This window comes from Nerophis lumbriciformis, linkage group LG20, assembly GCF_033978685.3.
Source record: "Nerophis lumbriciformis linkage group LG20, RoL_Nlum_v2.1, whole genome shotgun sequence".
NCBI lineage: Eukaryota > Metazoa > Chordata > Actinopteri > Syngnathiformes > Syngnathidae > Nerophis > Nerophis lumbriciformis.
The window spans coordinates 34,285,001-34,302,142 of NC_084567.2; the positions used below are offsets into that span (position 1 = coordinate 34,285,001).

General features: G+C 41.2%; 1 protein-coding gene across 12 annotated transcripts in view; it reads right to left on the reverse strand.

The window, feature by feature from the left end:
• The window catches only part of LOC133619663 (protein unc-13 homolog B-like), a 172,137-nt gene that overhangs the window by 117,867 nt on the left and 37,128 nt on the right, over nt 1–17,142 (reverse strand). For all 12 annotated transcript variants that reach the window (XM_061980854.2, XM_072915346.1, XM_061980851.2 and 9 more), the window contains exon 3: nt 2,769–2,868. In XM_061980854.2, the coding sequence (XP_061836838.2) occupies nt 2,769–2,868 (100 nt within the window). The remainder of the gene's footprint in view (nt 1–2,768; nt 2,869–17,142) is intronic.

Genomic DNA, 17,142 nt, shown 5'->3' on the forward strand with positions numbered 1-17,142 from the left:
CATAATAAAGAAGGAAAAAACATATGTAAGTCGCACTGGAGTATAAGTCGCATTTTTTGGGGAAATTTATTTGATAAAACCCAACACCAAGAATAGACATTTGAAAGGCAATTTAAAATAAATAAAGAATAGTGAACAACAGGCTGAATAAGTGTACGTTATATGAGGCATAAATAACCAACTGAGAACGTGTCTGGTATGTTAACGTAACATATTATGGTAAGAGTCATTCAAATAACTATAACATATAGAACATGCTATACGTTTACCAAACAATCTCTCACTCCTAATCGCTAAATCCCATGAAATCTTATACATCTAGTCTCTTACGTGAATGAGCTAAATAATATTATTTGATATTTTACGGTAATGTGTTAATAATTTCACACATAAGTCGCTTCTGAGTATAAGTCGCACCCCCAACTATGAAAAAAACTGCGACTTATAGTCCGAAAAATACGGTAATAATCCGATGCGCATTTTGTAGGAAAATAGACCTTAATAGACCCTGTGGACAGGTGAGTAGATAGCCCAGGTAGGCCTTGTTATCTAGTCGCCTTTATTAGCAGCAGCCGGAACGAGACACGGGGTTGGAGTTGGAGTGGGAGCCAGAGAGAGAGCGACCCGGACTCAGAAAAAGACATTTTGCTGAAAAGCAAACGGCTCTCAACATTGATGAAAATAAAACAGTGTTGTACCCTGAAATCCGGGCTCTTGTGGCAGTGTGTGGTGGTCCGAGGAACCCACAAGAGGGCAACCTCTACAGACGGCAGAGTGCCTTTTTTGCACCCTATGGCCCGAAAAATACGATACATGTGATTTTTTACATGTTTTATTTTTAATAAATTGACAAAATAAAAAAATATAAATTACATTGTCATCATGGGGTATTTGTCTGTAGAATTTTGATGGCAAAAATCTATTTATTCCATTTTGGAATAAGGCTGTAACGTAACAAAATGTGAAAAAACGCTGTGAATACTTTACGGATGCACTGTATATCTTAGAAAATGTATTAGGCTGTGCTTGAAGACACTTTTTGACATAAAAATGCACAAACTGCATTAAAAAAACTACTTAAATTGAAATATATGAAACAGCTTTCAGTGCAGTTCAACATGACTGTCGTTGCTAACATATTAATGCAACAATCAACAACTGAATAAAACTGCATTAATGTCTTAATGTTTATGAGCTTTTGAAAAGTTTTTGTAGATTTTAGATTGTAAAGGTGCACCTAACATTATGGTTGCAATTGTAAAATATAATCTCCCTGTCCATGTCCTGTATTTAACTACCCATTGACTAGGTAATTACTTGTTAATCAACATATAATCCTGTACTAGGTGTTCATTTTCTAGGTAAAAAAACAAAACAGTAACTGAATGATTTGTGTTGAATCAAGCTAAACTTGCATATCTTGAATGGACGATAGAGGGATGAGTGTGTGGAAAAACAAACACAGGCGCAACGAGCGTGTTCACAAAAGACAAACACTCTTGAAACCTCGGGCAAGCGCTCTGATCACCATGGGTACCTTTCATGATGTACGATGAGGAAATGAAACCGCTGAATTAAACAAGCAGCTATGATTCAGTTAGAGATAGAGTTGCGAGCATTTTTATTCAGTAAGTATGGTAGGATTTTGTTTGAGATTCAGAAAACATGATAACATCTTCTTTGTCTACACTCTTAGAAATAAAAGTGCTAAGTAGAACCATATAAGGTTCTTCGGCTCGTCCTCATAGGAGAACCCTTTTTGGCTCCAGGTAGAACCTTTTTATAAAGGTTCCACCTGGAACCCTTTCGGAGGGTTCTACCTAGAACTATGTGTGTAAGGTTCCACCCAGAACCCCCCATGAGAGGTTCTACAAAGAACCCACGCAGGGAGTTCCACAAAGAACCCTTTCATGTTTCAAGGGTTTCATCTAGAACCCACACAGGGAGTTCCACTAAGAACCCTTTCGTATTTCAAGGGTTTCATCTAGAACCCACACAGGGAGTTCCACTAAGAACCCTTTTGTATTTCAAGACTTTCATCTAGAACCCACGCAGGGAGTTCCACTAAGAACCCTTTCGTTTGTCAAGGGTTACATCTAGAACCCATGCAGGGAGTTCCACTAAGAACCCTTTCAGGTTTCAAGGGTTTCATCTAGAACCCACACAGGGAGTTCCACAAAGAACTCTTTCATGTTTCAAGGGTTTCATCTAGACCTGACACAGGGGGTTCTAAAAACATCCCTTTTCAAAGGTTTTCACCGATAACCGTCTTGTCTTCTGAGGGTTCTATAAAGAACCATATTGTATTCTACAGATCAGTTTAGTTCATATTATATTGTGGTCATTTATCATGTTGACATTGAACAAACATTCAAAACATTTTAATGAGAAAAACATTTATTTAAAGATAGGCACCATTATTGGCAAATGTTATCAGGAAGTATGTCCCTGGTGACACAGGATCTTACCCATGCTTTCAACAATCCCTGAAGAACTATTTCTTCCAAAAACGGTTCTCTGGATCAAAATAGTTCTTACTGGAACCCTTAGTGTTAGTGAGAACCCTTTTAAAACCAATTATTCAGAAAAGGGGTTTTAAAGGGTTCTCTGGATCAAAATGGTTCTTACTGGAACCATTAGCGTTACCAAGAACCCTTGAAAAACCCTTTCTTCGGGAAAGGGTTTTTCAGAAGCAAATGGTTCCAGTTAGAACCTCAGCCCTTGTAGAAGAACCCTTTTAGAACCCTTATTTCTAAGAGTGTACTTACAACATGAAATCCTGTTCCCAGGAAGGCTGGTCCCCTCGCACGGTGATAGTTGTGCTTTTGACATTCTGTACCTTCAGTGTCACGTAAGCATTGAATTTATCTGAAACAAGAATAAAATCACCATCTCGTTAGAAGATTTAAAAAAAAAACAATCAGGAACACAAACGGGCGATATCGTGGCCTTTGCAATATGTGAAGTCCATACCCCTGTACTGGGTCAATTGGTGCTTGACCAAAACCTTCTGGAAAATACCAGACTATAAGAAACTAGAGAACCAGAAGTTCCCAGAAAATCTTGAGAGGTTTTGGCCTTTACTCTCAAAGCTACGCATCAATTATTTGTTATCGATGTTTAGCAGTTGGTATCATAAACTTCTATGTAACTATGAGAACAAGCTACTTGTTGACACCACACATGGAATAGTAAGGATCAGGAGTGTGCTGTCTCCCTGAGTGCTGTGTCCTCTCAGCTGTGGCTGATTGGCACCTGGCCACACCTGGTGTCAATCAGCCAGTTACTATTTAGTCCTGCTTTGCCCTCCAGTCAGGGCTGGAGTATTGTCGCTAATGATTGTCAATGTCATTAATACTTATCGTTGTAGCTGTGTCTACTTCTGTCCACTCTGCTCATGTCATAGTTCCTTCGTGTCACAGTAAGTGTTTTTGTTTCTTGTCCACAGTTAGCCTGTGTGCTAGTTTTTGTTCATAGCCGAGTTTGTTCTCCGCCTTGTGCGCGCTTTTTGTTTGTACCCTTTTGTTTGTTCTTGTTTTAGTGTTAAAGTAAATCATGTTTTCCTGCACCAAGCCTGCCGTCTCTGCAACTTGGGGTTCGTCACCAACACCATGTGACAGAATACTCCAGCCCTGACTGGAGGGCAAAGCAGGACTAAATAGTAGCTGGCTGATTGACACCAGGTGTGGCCAGGCGCCAATCAGCCACAGCTGAGAGGACACAGCACTCAGGGAGACAAGCAGGAAATAGAACCAAAATAAGAGCGCTTACAGGAAATAAAGACAGACAGAGGAAAAACTCAAAACATAACTAAACTGTCAGTGACAAACCTGACAGTTGCGATCGATTGAATGCCCTGAGATTACAATGACCACATTGTCCTATATTCAAACACAGTGTTACTGTTCAAACTATGTATAATGTTAAAAATATCAAATATACTTGTTAAATAAATCTTTTGCCTTGTACTATTGAATACTCACGCCTACTACGCTATTGTATTTTAATGTTGGTTCTTTATGGTGGTACTTATATAGCAAAGTTTTTTCTGAGTTGGTACTTGGTGAAAAGAGTTTTGCGAACCAGTTCTTGACTCTCACTCAATGCTACTTATAACATTGTAAATAAATCATGGGGGCAGTTTGACCCTTGAACAGATTCATTAAAGGCCTACTGAAACCCACTACCACCAACCACGCAGTCTGATAGTTTATACATCAATGATGAAATCTTAACATTGCAACACATGCCAATACGGTCGGGTTAGCTTACTAAAGTACAATTTTAAATTTCACGCAAAATATCCTGCTGAAAACGTCTCGGTATGATGACGCCTGCAAGTGACGTCACGGATTGTAGAGGACATTTTGGGACAGCATGGGTGCCAGCTATTAAGTCGTCTGTTTTCATCGCAAAATTCCACAGTATTCTGGACATCTGTGTTGGTGAATCTTTTGCAATTTGTTCAATGAACAATGGAGACAGCAATGAAAAAAGGTGTAGGTGGGAAGCGGTGTATTGCGGCCGACTGCAACAACACAAACACAGCCGGTGTTTCATTGTTTACATTCCCGAAAGATGACAGTCAAGCTTTACCATTGGCCTGTGGAGAACTGGGACAACAGAGACTCTTACCAGGAGGACTTTGAGTTGGATGCGCAGACGCGGTACCGTGAGTACGCATGCAGCTGCGGCTTCCAAACATTTGATCGCTTGCCCGTATGTGCGTGCTGCTATGTGCATGTCACCTACGTAACTTTGGGGACTTTGGGGAAATATATGTGCTGTATGAACTTTGGGGAGGTGAACGGTACTTTGGGCTGTGGGATTGAGTGTGTTGTGCAGATGTTTGAGTTGTATTGGCGGGTTATATGGACGGGAGTGGGGAGGTGTTTGTTATGCGGGATTAATTTGTGGCATATTAAATATAAGCCTGGTTGTGTTGTGGCTAATAGAGTATATATATGCCTTGTGTTTATTTACTGTTTTAGTCATTCCCAGCTGAATATCAGGTCCCACCCGCCTCTCACAGCATCTTCCCTATCTGAATCGCTCCCACTGCCCTCTAGTCCTTCACTCTCACTTTCCTCATCCACGAATCTTTCATCCTCGCTCAAATCAATGGGGAAATTGTCGCTTTTTCGGTCCGAATCGCTCTCGCTGCTGGTGGCCATGATTGTAAACAATGTGCAGATGTGAGGAGCTCCACAACCTGTGACGTCACGCTACTCGTCTGCTACTTCCGGTACAGGCAAGGCTTTTTTTATCAGCGACCAAAAGTTGCGAACTTTATCGTTGATGTTCTCTACTAAATCCTTTCAGCAAAAATATGGCAATATCGTGAAATGATCAAGTATGACACATAGAATGGACCTGCTACCCCCGTTTAAATAAGAAAATCGCATTTCAGTAGGCCTTTAAATTTCCAGTTTTTCTATGGGACAAATTGCTTCTAAATCTGCACAACTGCGAGGTTGACCAGTGTCAGACTGGGAATAACACTTTTATTTTTTTACAGTAACAGTACCACATATATAACATACAGAGGTCCTCGTGACATTGAAAACAGATTGACCCTCTCCACCTCAAAATGGACCCTGTTAATCTCCAATGACAGAAAGCCCCCTGAACCAAATACGACACGATCCATCTGATAAATCTGTCCTGCACTCCTAACTGCAGGTTACGTTGACTTAAATAAGAATGCCTGGCACTCCTAACTCGTTACTTCTCCACAAAAGGTCCCTGTCAGCCCTTGTATCATCAAGACCCAAACTAAAATGCGGTCGGGTCAGAGGTGACCATGTGACTTGAATTGCATTTCTTGGTTCAAGGCAGCAACGGTAAAAAAGGGTGCATTCACAGACAAAGCCTCAATACTGTGTGACAGCTGGCCCTTTTCCAGTAAATCAACATTGCTGGGGCTCTTCTGGATATTGAGGGAGGAAACCGACTGTTCCAGTGGACAGACAACTTTCACACCCAGCGACGACAGTCAGACTCAGGCAGTAATGGCAAAAAGCAACACATGTCTGCACCAGCTGTCGATGCAGGGTGGGTAGGATTAAAGATCCAGAGTAAGGACACCTTCCGGAGCATAATAGGTCTACTGTATAGAACAGAATAAGACATCTTCCTGAGAGCAAGCGTCCTCTGCAGTGGACATTTGTTTTTTTCTTAACAAGGCTATTTTCTCCGGAATCTATAACTGACAAAAGAAATAGACCAAAAACTATTTTTTCTCAGGACAGCATAAACGACGACTACAATTGTTCTCAGCTACATGCAGACCTTTGGCAAGGCCTAGTTTTGATCAATGCCAAATTGTTGACCATTTTCAGTGCATCTGGAATGTATTTACCTTTTCCACATGTTATGTTACAGCTTTATTCCAAAATGGAATACATTAATTGTTGTCCTCAAAATCTACAGACATTAAAGGGGAACATTATCACAATTTCAGAATTGTTAAAACCATTAAAAATCAGTTCCCAGTGGCTTATTATATTTTTCTAAGTTTTTTTCAAAATTTTACCCATCACGCAATATCCCTAAAAAAAAGCTTCAAAGTGCCTGATTTTAACCATCGTTATATACACCCGTCCATTTTCCTGGGACGTCACATAGTGAAGTCAACACAAACAAACATGGCGGAAAGAACAGCAAGCTATAGCGACATTAGCTCGGATTCAGACTCGGATTTCAGCGGCTTAAGCGATTCAACAGATTACGCATGTATTGAAACGGATGGTTGTAGTGTGGAGGCAGGTAGCGAAAACGAAATTGAAGAAGAAACTGAAGCTATTGAGCCATATCGGTTTGAACCGTATGCAAGCGAAACCGACGAAAACGACACGACAGCCAGCGACACGGGAGAAAGCGAGGACGAATTCGGCGATCGCCTTCTAACCAACGATTGGTATGTGTTTGTTTGGCATTAAAGGAAACTAACAACTATGAACTAGGTTTACAGCATATGAAATACATTTGGCAACAACATGCACTTTGAGAGTGCAGACAGCCCAGTTTTCATCAATTAATATATTCTGTAGACATACCCTCATCCGCGCTCTTTTCCTGAAAGCTGATATGTCCAGTTTTGGAGTTGATGTCAGCAGGCCAGGGAAGCTAGGGTCGATATTCTTCTCTTGATCATCTTCGGGACGGTGTGAGCCAAGACATCCAGGGGGGTTTAGCTCGCTCGTCTGCGGGAACAAACTGCCATTGCTTGCCGTGCTACCGAGGTCCTTTGTCCCTGAATTGCTCACACACTCCGGCAGATTCAATGGGGGTCTGGCGGCAGATTTCTTTGACTTTATCATTGGAAATGCATCTGCTTTGAGTGTCGCAGGATATCCACACATTCTTGCCATCTCTGTCGTAGCATAGCTTTCGTCGGTAAAGTGTGCGGAACAAACGTCCAATTTCTTGCCACTTTCGCATCTTTGGGCCACTGGTGCAACTTGAATCCGTCCCTGTTCGTGTTGTCACACCCTCCGACAACACACCGACGAGGCATGATGTCTCCAAGGTACGGAAAACAGTCGAAAAAAACGGAAAATAACAGAGCTCACGTTCCGAGAGCGAATACTAGAAAGGCGTTTAATTCGCCAAAATTCACCCATTTAGAGTTCGGAAATCGGTTAAAAAAATATATGGTCTTTTTTTCTGCAACATCAAGGTATATATTGACGCTTACATAGGTCTGGTGATAATGATCCCCTTTAAACCACAGAAATAAAATACAAACTCATTTAAACTTTTATATTTACTGGTCATTTAAAAAGGTTTCCCTTTAAGGAACCTGTTTTTTTGTCCCTATACTGTCAGAGGTCCCCTAAAAGTGACTGTGTAAACAGAGCGATGTCCCCATTAAGTAAGCATTGCCAGAACACACACACACACACTGGAAACTACAGGGAAAAAAAGGACGGCATCAGCTGCTCTTTTGTAGTCTGGCCAAATCAACATGGACAGTTTTCCTGGTTACCACAGAAACATTTAAAACACTTTCCAGCCTTCAACAAATCAGCCGGTTCAGTAAACACCACTGTCTGAATAGATATCAAAGACACGCAACATGTTTTTTTATTGCTCAAAACAAACACAACCACCCCCAAAAAACAGTACTAACAGCAATCTGATGACAGTCTAAAAGCACTTGCCGGTCTAAATAGGACTATAAGTAACAGAGTACAGACCTAATCATTGTCTCAAAGGACAGTAGCCAAAAAAAACAGACATTATGACAAAGAAGCCAGAGGGACGCTCAAGCCTTTCTCTAATTAGATATTCTATGCCTTGTCCTACACTTGGGCTCGCTCCCATGAATAGAAGAGATGAGATAAGGAAAGAGGATGTATGGATTAGATAAGGACCACACAGTTAATGGCTGGGGGGCCCTTTGCGGCAGGTGCTGCTCCACCTTTATGCCCGTCACAGTCAAAGCGTGACCAAGCACAATGGAGACTGGCTGGAGGATTAGAATGTTCCAGGAATCAAACATTGCTTCGTTTGATTTCTCTGCGCATGAGTAAAGCATTTTCTTGGGGAAACACGACTAGGGTGGCCAATTGTCCCTTTAAAAACAGAATGGCCCAACATTTAGGAACTAAAGTTAGTCCCGTATTTTCTTGAGTAGACAAAATAGTTTGAAAAAATTTAAATTAATGAATGACATGCCAGTGACAGTCAAAGCGTGACCCAGCACAATGGAGACTGACCAGAGCATAACCTCATAGGCTCTTTAACTTAATTGGCCAAACAATTCTTTATTTTATTGAGCACAAAAAAATTATTATTTTTTGTTTTGGATGAAAGGAGCGCAATCTGACTGGACGGATATTACCATATTTTTCGGAGTATAAGTCGCACCGGAGTATAAGTCGCACCTGCCGAAAATGCATAATAAAGAAGGAAAAAAACATATATAAGTCGCACTGGAGTATAAGTTGCATTTTTGGGGGGAAAATGATAAAACCCAACACCAAGAATAGACATTTGAAAGGCAATTTAAAAATAAATAAAGAATAGAGAACAACAGGCTGAATAAGTGTACGTTATATGAGGCATAAATAACCAACTGAGAACGTGCCTGGTATGTTAACGTAACATATTATGGTAAGAGTCATTCAAATAACTATAACATATAGAACATGCTATACGTTTACCAAACAATCTGTCACTCCTAATCGCTAAATCCCATGAAATCTTATACGTCTAGTCTCTTACGTGAATGAGCTAAATAATATTATTTGATATTTTACGCTAATGTGTTAATAATTTCACACATAAGTCGCTCCTGAGTATAAGTCGCACCCCCGGCCAAACTACGAAAAAAACTGCGACATATAGTCCGAAAAATACGGTAGATGCTTTATCTTCTGGTGATGTACAAACCCAAAAGCAGTGAAGTTGGCACGTTGTATAAATCGTAAATAAAAACAAAATAAAATGATTTGCAAATCCTTTTCAACCTATATTCAATTGAATAGACTGATACTTAACGTTCGAACTGGAAAACTTTGTTATTTTTTGCAAATATTAGCTCATTTGGAATTTGATGCCAGTGGCAAAAAACACTGAGAAAGTTGAGGAATGCTCATCAAACACTTATTTGAAACATCCCACAGGTGAACAGGCTAATTGGGAACAGGTGGGTGCCATGATTGGGTATACAGTAAAAGCAGCTGCCATGAAATGCTTAGTCATTCACAAACAAGGACGGGGCGAGGGTCACCACTTTGTGAACAAATGTGTCAGCAAATTGTCGAACAGTTCAACAAAAACATTTCTCAACAAGCTATCGCAAGGAATTTAGGGATTTCACCATCTACGGTCCGTAATATCATCAAAAGGTTCAGAGAATTCGGAGAAATCCCTGCACGTAAGCGATGATATTAAGGACCTTCGATCCCTCAGGCATCAAAAAGTGACATCAGTGTGTAAAAGATATCCCCAGATGGGCTCAGGAACACTTCAGAAAACCAGTGTCAGTAACTACAAGTAAGCGCAAGTTAAAACTCTACAATGCAAAGCGAAAGCCATTTATCAACAACACCCAGAAACGCCGTCGGCTTCGCTGAAAGGAAAGGCCATGTAACACAGTGGTAAAAATGCCCCTGTGCCAACTTTTTTGCAATGTGCTGCTGCCAGTAAATTCTAAGTTAATGACTGTTTGCAAAAAATAATAAAGTTTCTCAGTTCGAATATTTTAAATATCTTGTCTTTGCAGTCTATTCAATTGAATATAAGTTGACAAAGATTTGCAAATCATTGTATTCTGTTTTTATTTACTAATTACTAGGGGTGGATTGGTACGTGTATTTGTATTGAACCGTTTTGGTACGGGGGTTCCGGTTCGGTTCGGAGGTGTACCGAACGAGTTTCCACACGGACATATTAAGTAGCGTAACGCACATTGTGTAAACAATGCACAACGAGGCACAACACACGGCATGCTAGCAGCTAACGGGCTACAATAGACTGACCATACGTCCTCTTTTCACCGGACATGTCCTCTTTTGCGTAGCTGTCAGAGCGAAGTTTCTTAAATGCCTCAAATGTCTGGCATTTTGAGTTAGGGTTGCATGTATTTTCAATGTACGTTCAGGGTTAAGAAGGGGTTGAAAACAAAACAAATTGTGCGCGCAGCAGCATTGGTGAGGGAGGGGCAGAGACAGAGAGAGAGAGAGAGTTATGATAAACGCGCATGCGTCGCCAGGCTCTGCTTTTTATCCATAGATTTATCAGATTTAATTTTTTATTATCTATAGCAGGGGTGTCAAAAGTGTGCCCCGGAGGCCATTTGCGGCCCACAGCTAATGTTTTAAAGGCCCACAGCGCATTCCAAAAATACTATTAAAATAAACAAAAACATAACAAAAGTGAAATAAAAAAGCTTAAAGGTTAAATGTAATTTAGAAAAAGTTGCAATGTTGACTAATAAAACAAGGCTGTTTTCTTTTTCTTTCAAACTGTCATTGCTCAAAACATAATATTGAATCAAAATCAATGTTATTATGAATTATTGACCTATCCAAGGTTCCGATTATTTCACATCAAATATTCCACTAAGAAAAATATTTTTGGTGAAAGATTTTGCAAATTTGGCAAACAAATAACCCCAAAATGTATATTTTGTTGTTTTCTTCCTGTACCAAAAATGAACCGGACCGTGACCTCTAAACCGAGGTACATACCGAACGGAAATTTTTGCGTAACGTAACCCCTAATTAAACAAGGTGCCAACGTCACTGGTTTGGGGTTTTGTAATATCATGCAATACTAAACAGTAGAGTGCATACATCAGTGAAGACTATCTATTTATTTTCTTTTTTTATATTGGTCAATTTGGTAATTGTCACAGGTGATCTGGAGACACATTTTGGACTGGTCGCCAGTCAATCACAGGGCTCATAATAATAAAAAAAAAGCCTTCATTTTTGACGTTTAGTCTTAATAGGATTACAGTACTATTGCTCATTACCTCATGATACCACCCACTCATCCTTGAGTCACGCATCTTCATATATTATTGATCAATAAGATGTTTTTGGGGGATAAATTAGTCAGTAAAACTCAGGCAGTCGGAAGACTGACATTGAATTCTCATTAAAGATGCATGCAACAGAAGACAAACCACCCGATTGCTTTTCAACCAACGCTCGCACCTATTTGTGAGCTACTTCTATCATCAGTCCGGTTCTGGATTAAACAGAAGTACAAATTCAGCAACACACGTCTTATCAAGCGACACTTGGTAATCAGTGGAAAGTCCAGCAGCTGGCCAGCAAAGTTCGACACATCTGCTAGAAACGGAAGCCTTGTCTACGCATAGCGAAACCTTTTGTTTTTGGGATGTATCAGTTTTACAATTGTTTGGAAACTATTTAAAAAAAGTGGATATAGCCTTTGAAAATGCTGGAACTGTGTGGACGCAAGGATAAAATGGAAAAAAAAAACATTTCTGTGTGGACAATGTTGCAAAGTGAGGATTAACTGAAGGTGTGGTAAAAGCAAACATAAGTCACAGATAAACTGTGCCTACAAAATAAAGAGAAAAGGTTTACTGGACTTATGCAGAGAAACAATAGCAATGAATTAACAGACAACAGAACCAATAATAGAGGAAAAATACAACCATAGACAAAAATGTAATTTAAAACATTTGTATGCACGTAGGACACTGAAAACCTTTAGTATATCGGTATGAGGAATTAAATTAGGGAATTGATTAAGTAAAGTAATCAAACAAGAGTTTAAAGGGGAACATTATCACAATTTCAGAAGGGTTAAAACCATTAAAAATCAGTTCCCAGTGGCTTATTTTATTTTTCGAAGTTTTTTTCAAAATTTTACCCATCCCGCAATATCCCTAAAAAAAGCTTCAAAGTGCCTGATTTTAACCATCGTTATACACACCCGTTAGAGATACGCGGATAGGCAATTAATTCATCCGCAACCGCATCACAAAAGTCATCAACCATCCGCATACACCCGAACTAACATTTAATCAAAACCGCACCCGCCCGTTGTTATATATCTAATATAGACGATGCAAGGCATTAGTGAGGTTATAAAGCTTTTGCCTATTAAAGAAAGGAGACTGATCCAATGAAGCAGAGACATTCAATGCGTGCCACGCTGTCACGGCCCAGACGCACACCAGGGGAGCCGCGCTGAGCGCACCTCCAAGCGCGTGGAGGTGCGATGTCCCTCGCACCCGCGGCGGCTCCACCCGGGCTCGCGCCCGAGGCTTCAGTGCGCACCGCGGCGGCCATCATACTCGTTGCGGCCTGGCTCTCGCTGCCGGCGACGGCCGGGTATGGGCCCGACGCTCCAGCGCCATCCATTTTCAGGGCTAGTTGATTCGGCAGGTGGGTTGTTACACACTCCTTAGCGGGTTCCGACTTCCATGGCCACCGTCCTGCTGTCTATATCAACCAACACCTTTTCTGGGGTCTGATGAGCATCGGGCGCCTTAACCCGGCGTTCGGTTCATCCCGCAGCGCCAGTTCTGCTTACCAAAAGTGGCCCACTCGGCTCACCAGGGTGAGCCCCACCCCTTTCGTGAGCGCACTGCGCGCGGAGTGACCCCTGTTACGCGCCCCCGGCAACGGGGGTGACGGGCAGGTAAGCTGCGTGGGCGGAGCGCGCGGAGTGACCCCTGTTACGAGCCCCCGGCCACGGGGGTGGCGGGCAGGTAAGCTGCTTACCTGCTGCGCGTGACACCGGCCGCGGCGAAGGCGGACGAGGCGGGGTGTCGGTGCGGTGGGCGCGGTGGTGACCCTGGACGTGCGACGGGCCCTTCTCGCGGATCACCTCAGCTACGGCTCCCGGTGGGGCCCTCTCGGGGGAAGGGGCCTCGGTCCCGGACCCCGGCGAGGCGTCCCTTCTCCGCTCCGTAAAAGTGTCCATCTCTTTTTTTTTCGTTTTTCGTATGTGGGTAACAACATTTAACTATGTATATATATTTCCGAATTGGTTTAACTGTTACCCGCCTGAATCTATTTAAAATCTAATTTTTTTTTATTTCAACCGCCCGACACGACCCGCGGATAAAATCTTTTTTTTTTTTTATTTCAACCGCCCGACCCGCGGATAATCCGCGGACTCCGCGGTTTTGTCCGCAAACCGCGCATCTCTAACACCCGTCCATTTTCCTGTGACGTCACATAGTGAAGCCAACTCAAACAAACATGGCGCATAGAACAGCAAGCTATAGCGACATTAGCTCGGATTCAGACTCGGATTTCAGCGGCTTAAGCGATTCAACAGATTACGCATGTATTGAAACGGATGGTTGTAGTGTGGAGGCATGTAGCAAAGAAGAAACTGAAGCTATTGAGCCATATCGGTTTGAACCGTATGCAAGCGAAACCGACGAAAACGACACGACAGCCAGCGACACGGGAGAAAGCGAGGACGAATTCGGCGATCGCCTTCTAACCAACGATTGATATGTGTTTGTTTGGCATTAAAGGAAACTAACAACTATGAACTAGGTTTACAGCATATGAAATACATTTGGCAACAACATGCACTTTGAGAGTGCAGACAGCCCAATTTTCATCAATTAATATATTCTATAGACGTACCCTCATGTCAGCAGGCCAGGGAAGCTAGGGTCGATATTCTTCTCTTGATCATCTTCGGTGGCATAAGGGACGGTGTGAGCCAAGACATCCAGGGGGTTTAGCTCGCTCGTCTGCGGGAACAAACTGCCGCCATTGCTTGTCGTGCTACCGAGGTCCTTTGTCCCTGAATTGCTCACACACTCCGGCAGATTCAATTGGGGTCTGGCGGCAGATTTCTTTGACTTTATCGTTGGAAATGCATCTGCTTTGAGTGTCGCAGGATATCCACACATTCTTGCCATCTCTGTCGTAGCATAGCTTTCGTCGGTAAAGTGTGCAGAACAAACGTCCAATTTCTTGCCACTTTCGCATCTTTGGGCCACTGGTGCAACTTGAATCCGTCCCTGTTCGTGTTGTTACACCCTCCGACAACACACCGACGAGGCATGATGTCTCCAAGGTACGGAAAACAGTCGAAAAAACGGAAAATAACAGAGCTGATTTGACTCGGTGTTTGAGAAAATAGCGGATTGCTTCCCGATGACGTCATCGCTCCGAGAGCGAATACTAGAAAGGCGTTTAATTCGCCAAAATTCACCCATTTAGAGTTCGGAAATCGGTTAAAAAAATATATGGTCTTTTTTCTGCAACATCAAGGTATATATTGACGCTTACATAGGTCTGGTGATAATGTTCCCCTTTAAGAAACTGTTCAAACTCAAAGTTGAATTTTGAATTTATTTAAAATGAGATAATCTGATTCATCTCACTATATGAAATACAATTTACTTCACTGTTTATTTATTTATTTATTCATTTATTTCTTTACAATTGTGTTATTTATGGAGTACATTGTGTACAAATTGAGAACAGGAAGTGAATACAAGTGTTAGCAATTGCTATGAAATGGAAAAGGTGCAGGATTAAATAAGCCTTGCTTCTGCCTACTTCTTTTCGAACATGTTGAGAAACTGGAAATGATGATGCATCATGTTGTAATTGTACGCATGTTCAAAATAAATTCAAACCAAACCATGAACCATAATAAAATGTGATTACTTTAATCATCTTCTACAGACACTTCTTAAACAAAACAAACATGTTTCATATGGTAATGCTGTATGACACAAATGGAACTTCTGGTGTTTAAAACTTACTAGTCACGAGAAAATCACTCATGTTTACATTTTGCTTATGAGAGACAAGGTCATTAAGTGAATGATCTATGTTTGCTTTGGGCCAGGTGTTGCACGTGGTGTGGTCCAATGACAGACGAGGCTGTCAGAAAGTAATTATGAAAACAGAGTCGCTCATGCCACAGTGGAAAAACACGACAAAGGATCACAAATAAACTCCAGGAAAATTACCTCGTCCGTAAGGTCAGTTTGGTACGAACAGCAAGAGTAAAATGTCACACTTAAAGCCAGTGTTGACATACCAACGACACGTCACGAGGCTTAAAGGAGGTATATAGTTCAACTTTAGGGATTTGTATAGGTGGAGAACATGGGGATTTGTATTGAGCAGCAAGAGCTCTCGAGTCAACTCTTAAGTAAACTGTAAAGATAAACACATATAGGCAAAGAAGAATACGTTGTGAATTAATTACTGTATATTTCGGACTATAAGGCGCACTTAAAATCTTTCATTTTCTCAAAAATCGACATTGCACCTTATAACCCGGTGCGCTTAATGTACGGCATAATTTTGGTTGTGCTTACTGACCCCGAAGCAATTTTATTTGGTACATGGTGTAATGATGAGTGTGACGAGTAGATGGCAGACTATACGCAATTTTTGGCAAATATCGGCAGCCGATCCGATCCAAATATCGGATCGGGACATCCCTAACATACATATACACTTGTAGGGAGTAATCCCCTTTTTTTCTTTTTCTCTTTTTTCTTTCCCTTTCTTTTTGGCAATACAATCACTAATTTGAAAAATTGAAGTCAGGTTTATGGAGCGTGACATAGTTGACCCAATTTTCCCAGTATGAAGTAAATTTCTCCAATTTACAATTAATAAAGGCAGTTATCTTCTCCATTTTATATATGTCCATTGTTGTTTCCATCCATTGCTTCAAAGTTGGGCTCTCCTGGGATATCCATTTCCTAGTAATGGTCTTTTTACAAGCCACCAGTAGGATATTCATTAAGTGTTTATCTTTCTTCAGCCAGTCCTGAGGTACATGTCCAAAAAACAAAGTTTTACTTTCGAGGGGTATTTCACGTTTGAAAATATCCTGTAGAGCTGGGTGTATCTCTTTCCAATAGTCCTTTATGGTGCAGCAGTCCCAGAAAACATGGTAGTGATTTGCATTTGAATTCCCACAATGTCTCCAGCAGGCAGGGGAGTTGTTATCATAGTGAGACTTCTGAGAAGGTGTAATAAAAAATCTGATCAAACTTTTCCAGCCAAACTCCCTCCACTTGGGTGGTTGCTCACGCAGTTGTGGACAAAGGGGTGTACCTCGCCCCATCCTTTCTTGTGAAAGACTGAGCATTTTTTGGGAAGCTGTTTTTATACCCAATCATGGCACCCACCTGTTCCCAATGAGCCTGCACACCTGTGGGATGTTCCAAATAAGTGTTTGATGAGCATTCCTCAACTTTATCAGTATTTATTGCCACCTTTCCCAACTTCTTTGTCACGTGTTGCTGGCATCAAATTCTAAAGTTAATGATTATTTGCAACAAAAAAAAATGTTTATCAGTTTGAACATCAAATATGTTGTCTTTGTAGCATATTCAACTGAATATGGGTTGAAAATTATTTGCAAATCATTGTATTCCGTTTATATCAGTGACGTGCAGTCACTAGAGGCAGGTGAGGCGGGGCCTCACCTGCCATCATGGAAAGAAAAAAAATGTAAAAATATTTTTTTTATTAAATTGTTATATGTATCCAGTGATTATACTATAATGTTATTTTCCATTCAACTTCACCCGTTTTAGATTATTTTTATTTAAAATCGCTGAATTTTCACATTTGCCGTTCAAATACTGAGAAGAGACGGCGCAGTGATCAGCAGCCTGTTGAGGCACGTCGCTCAATTGTGCCT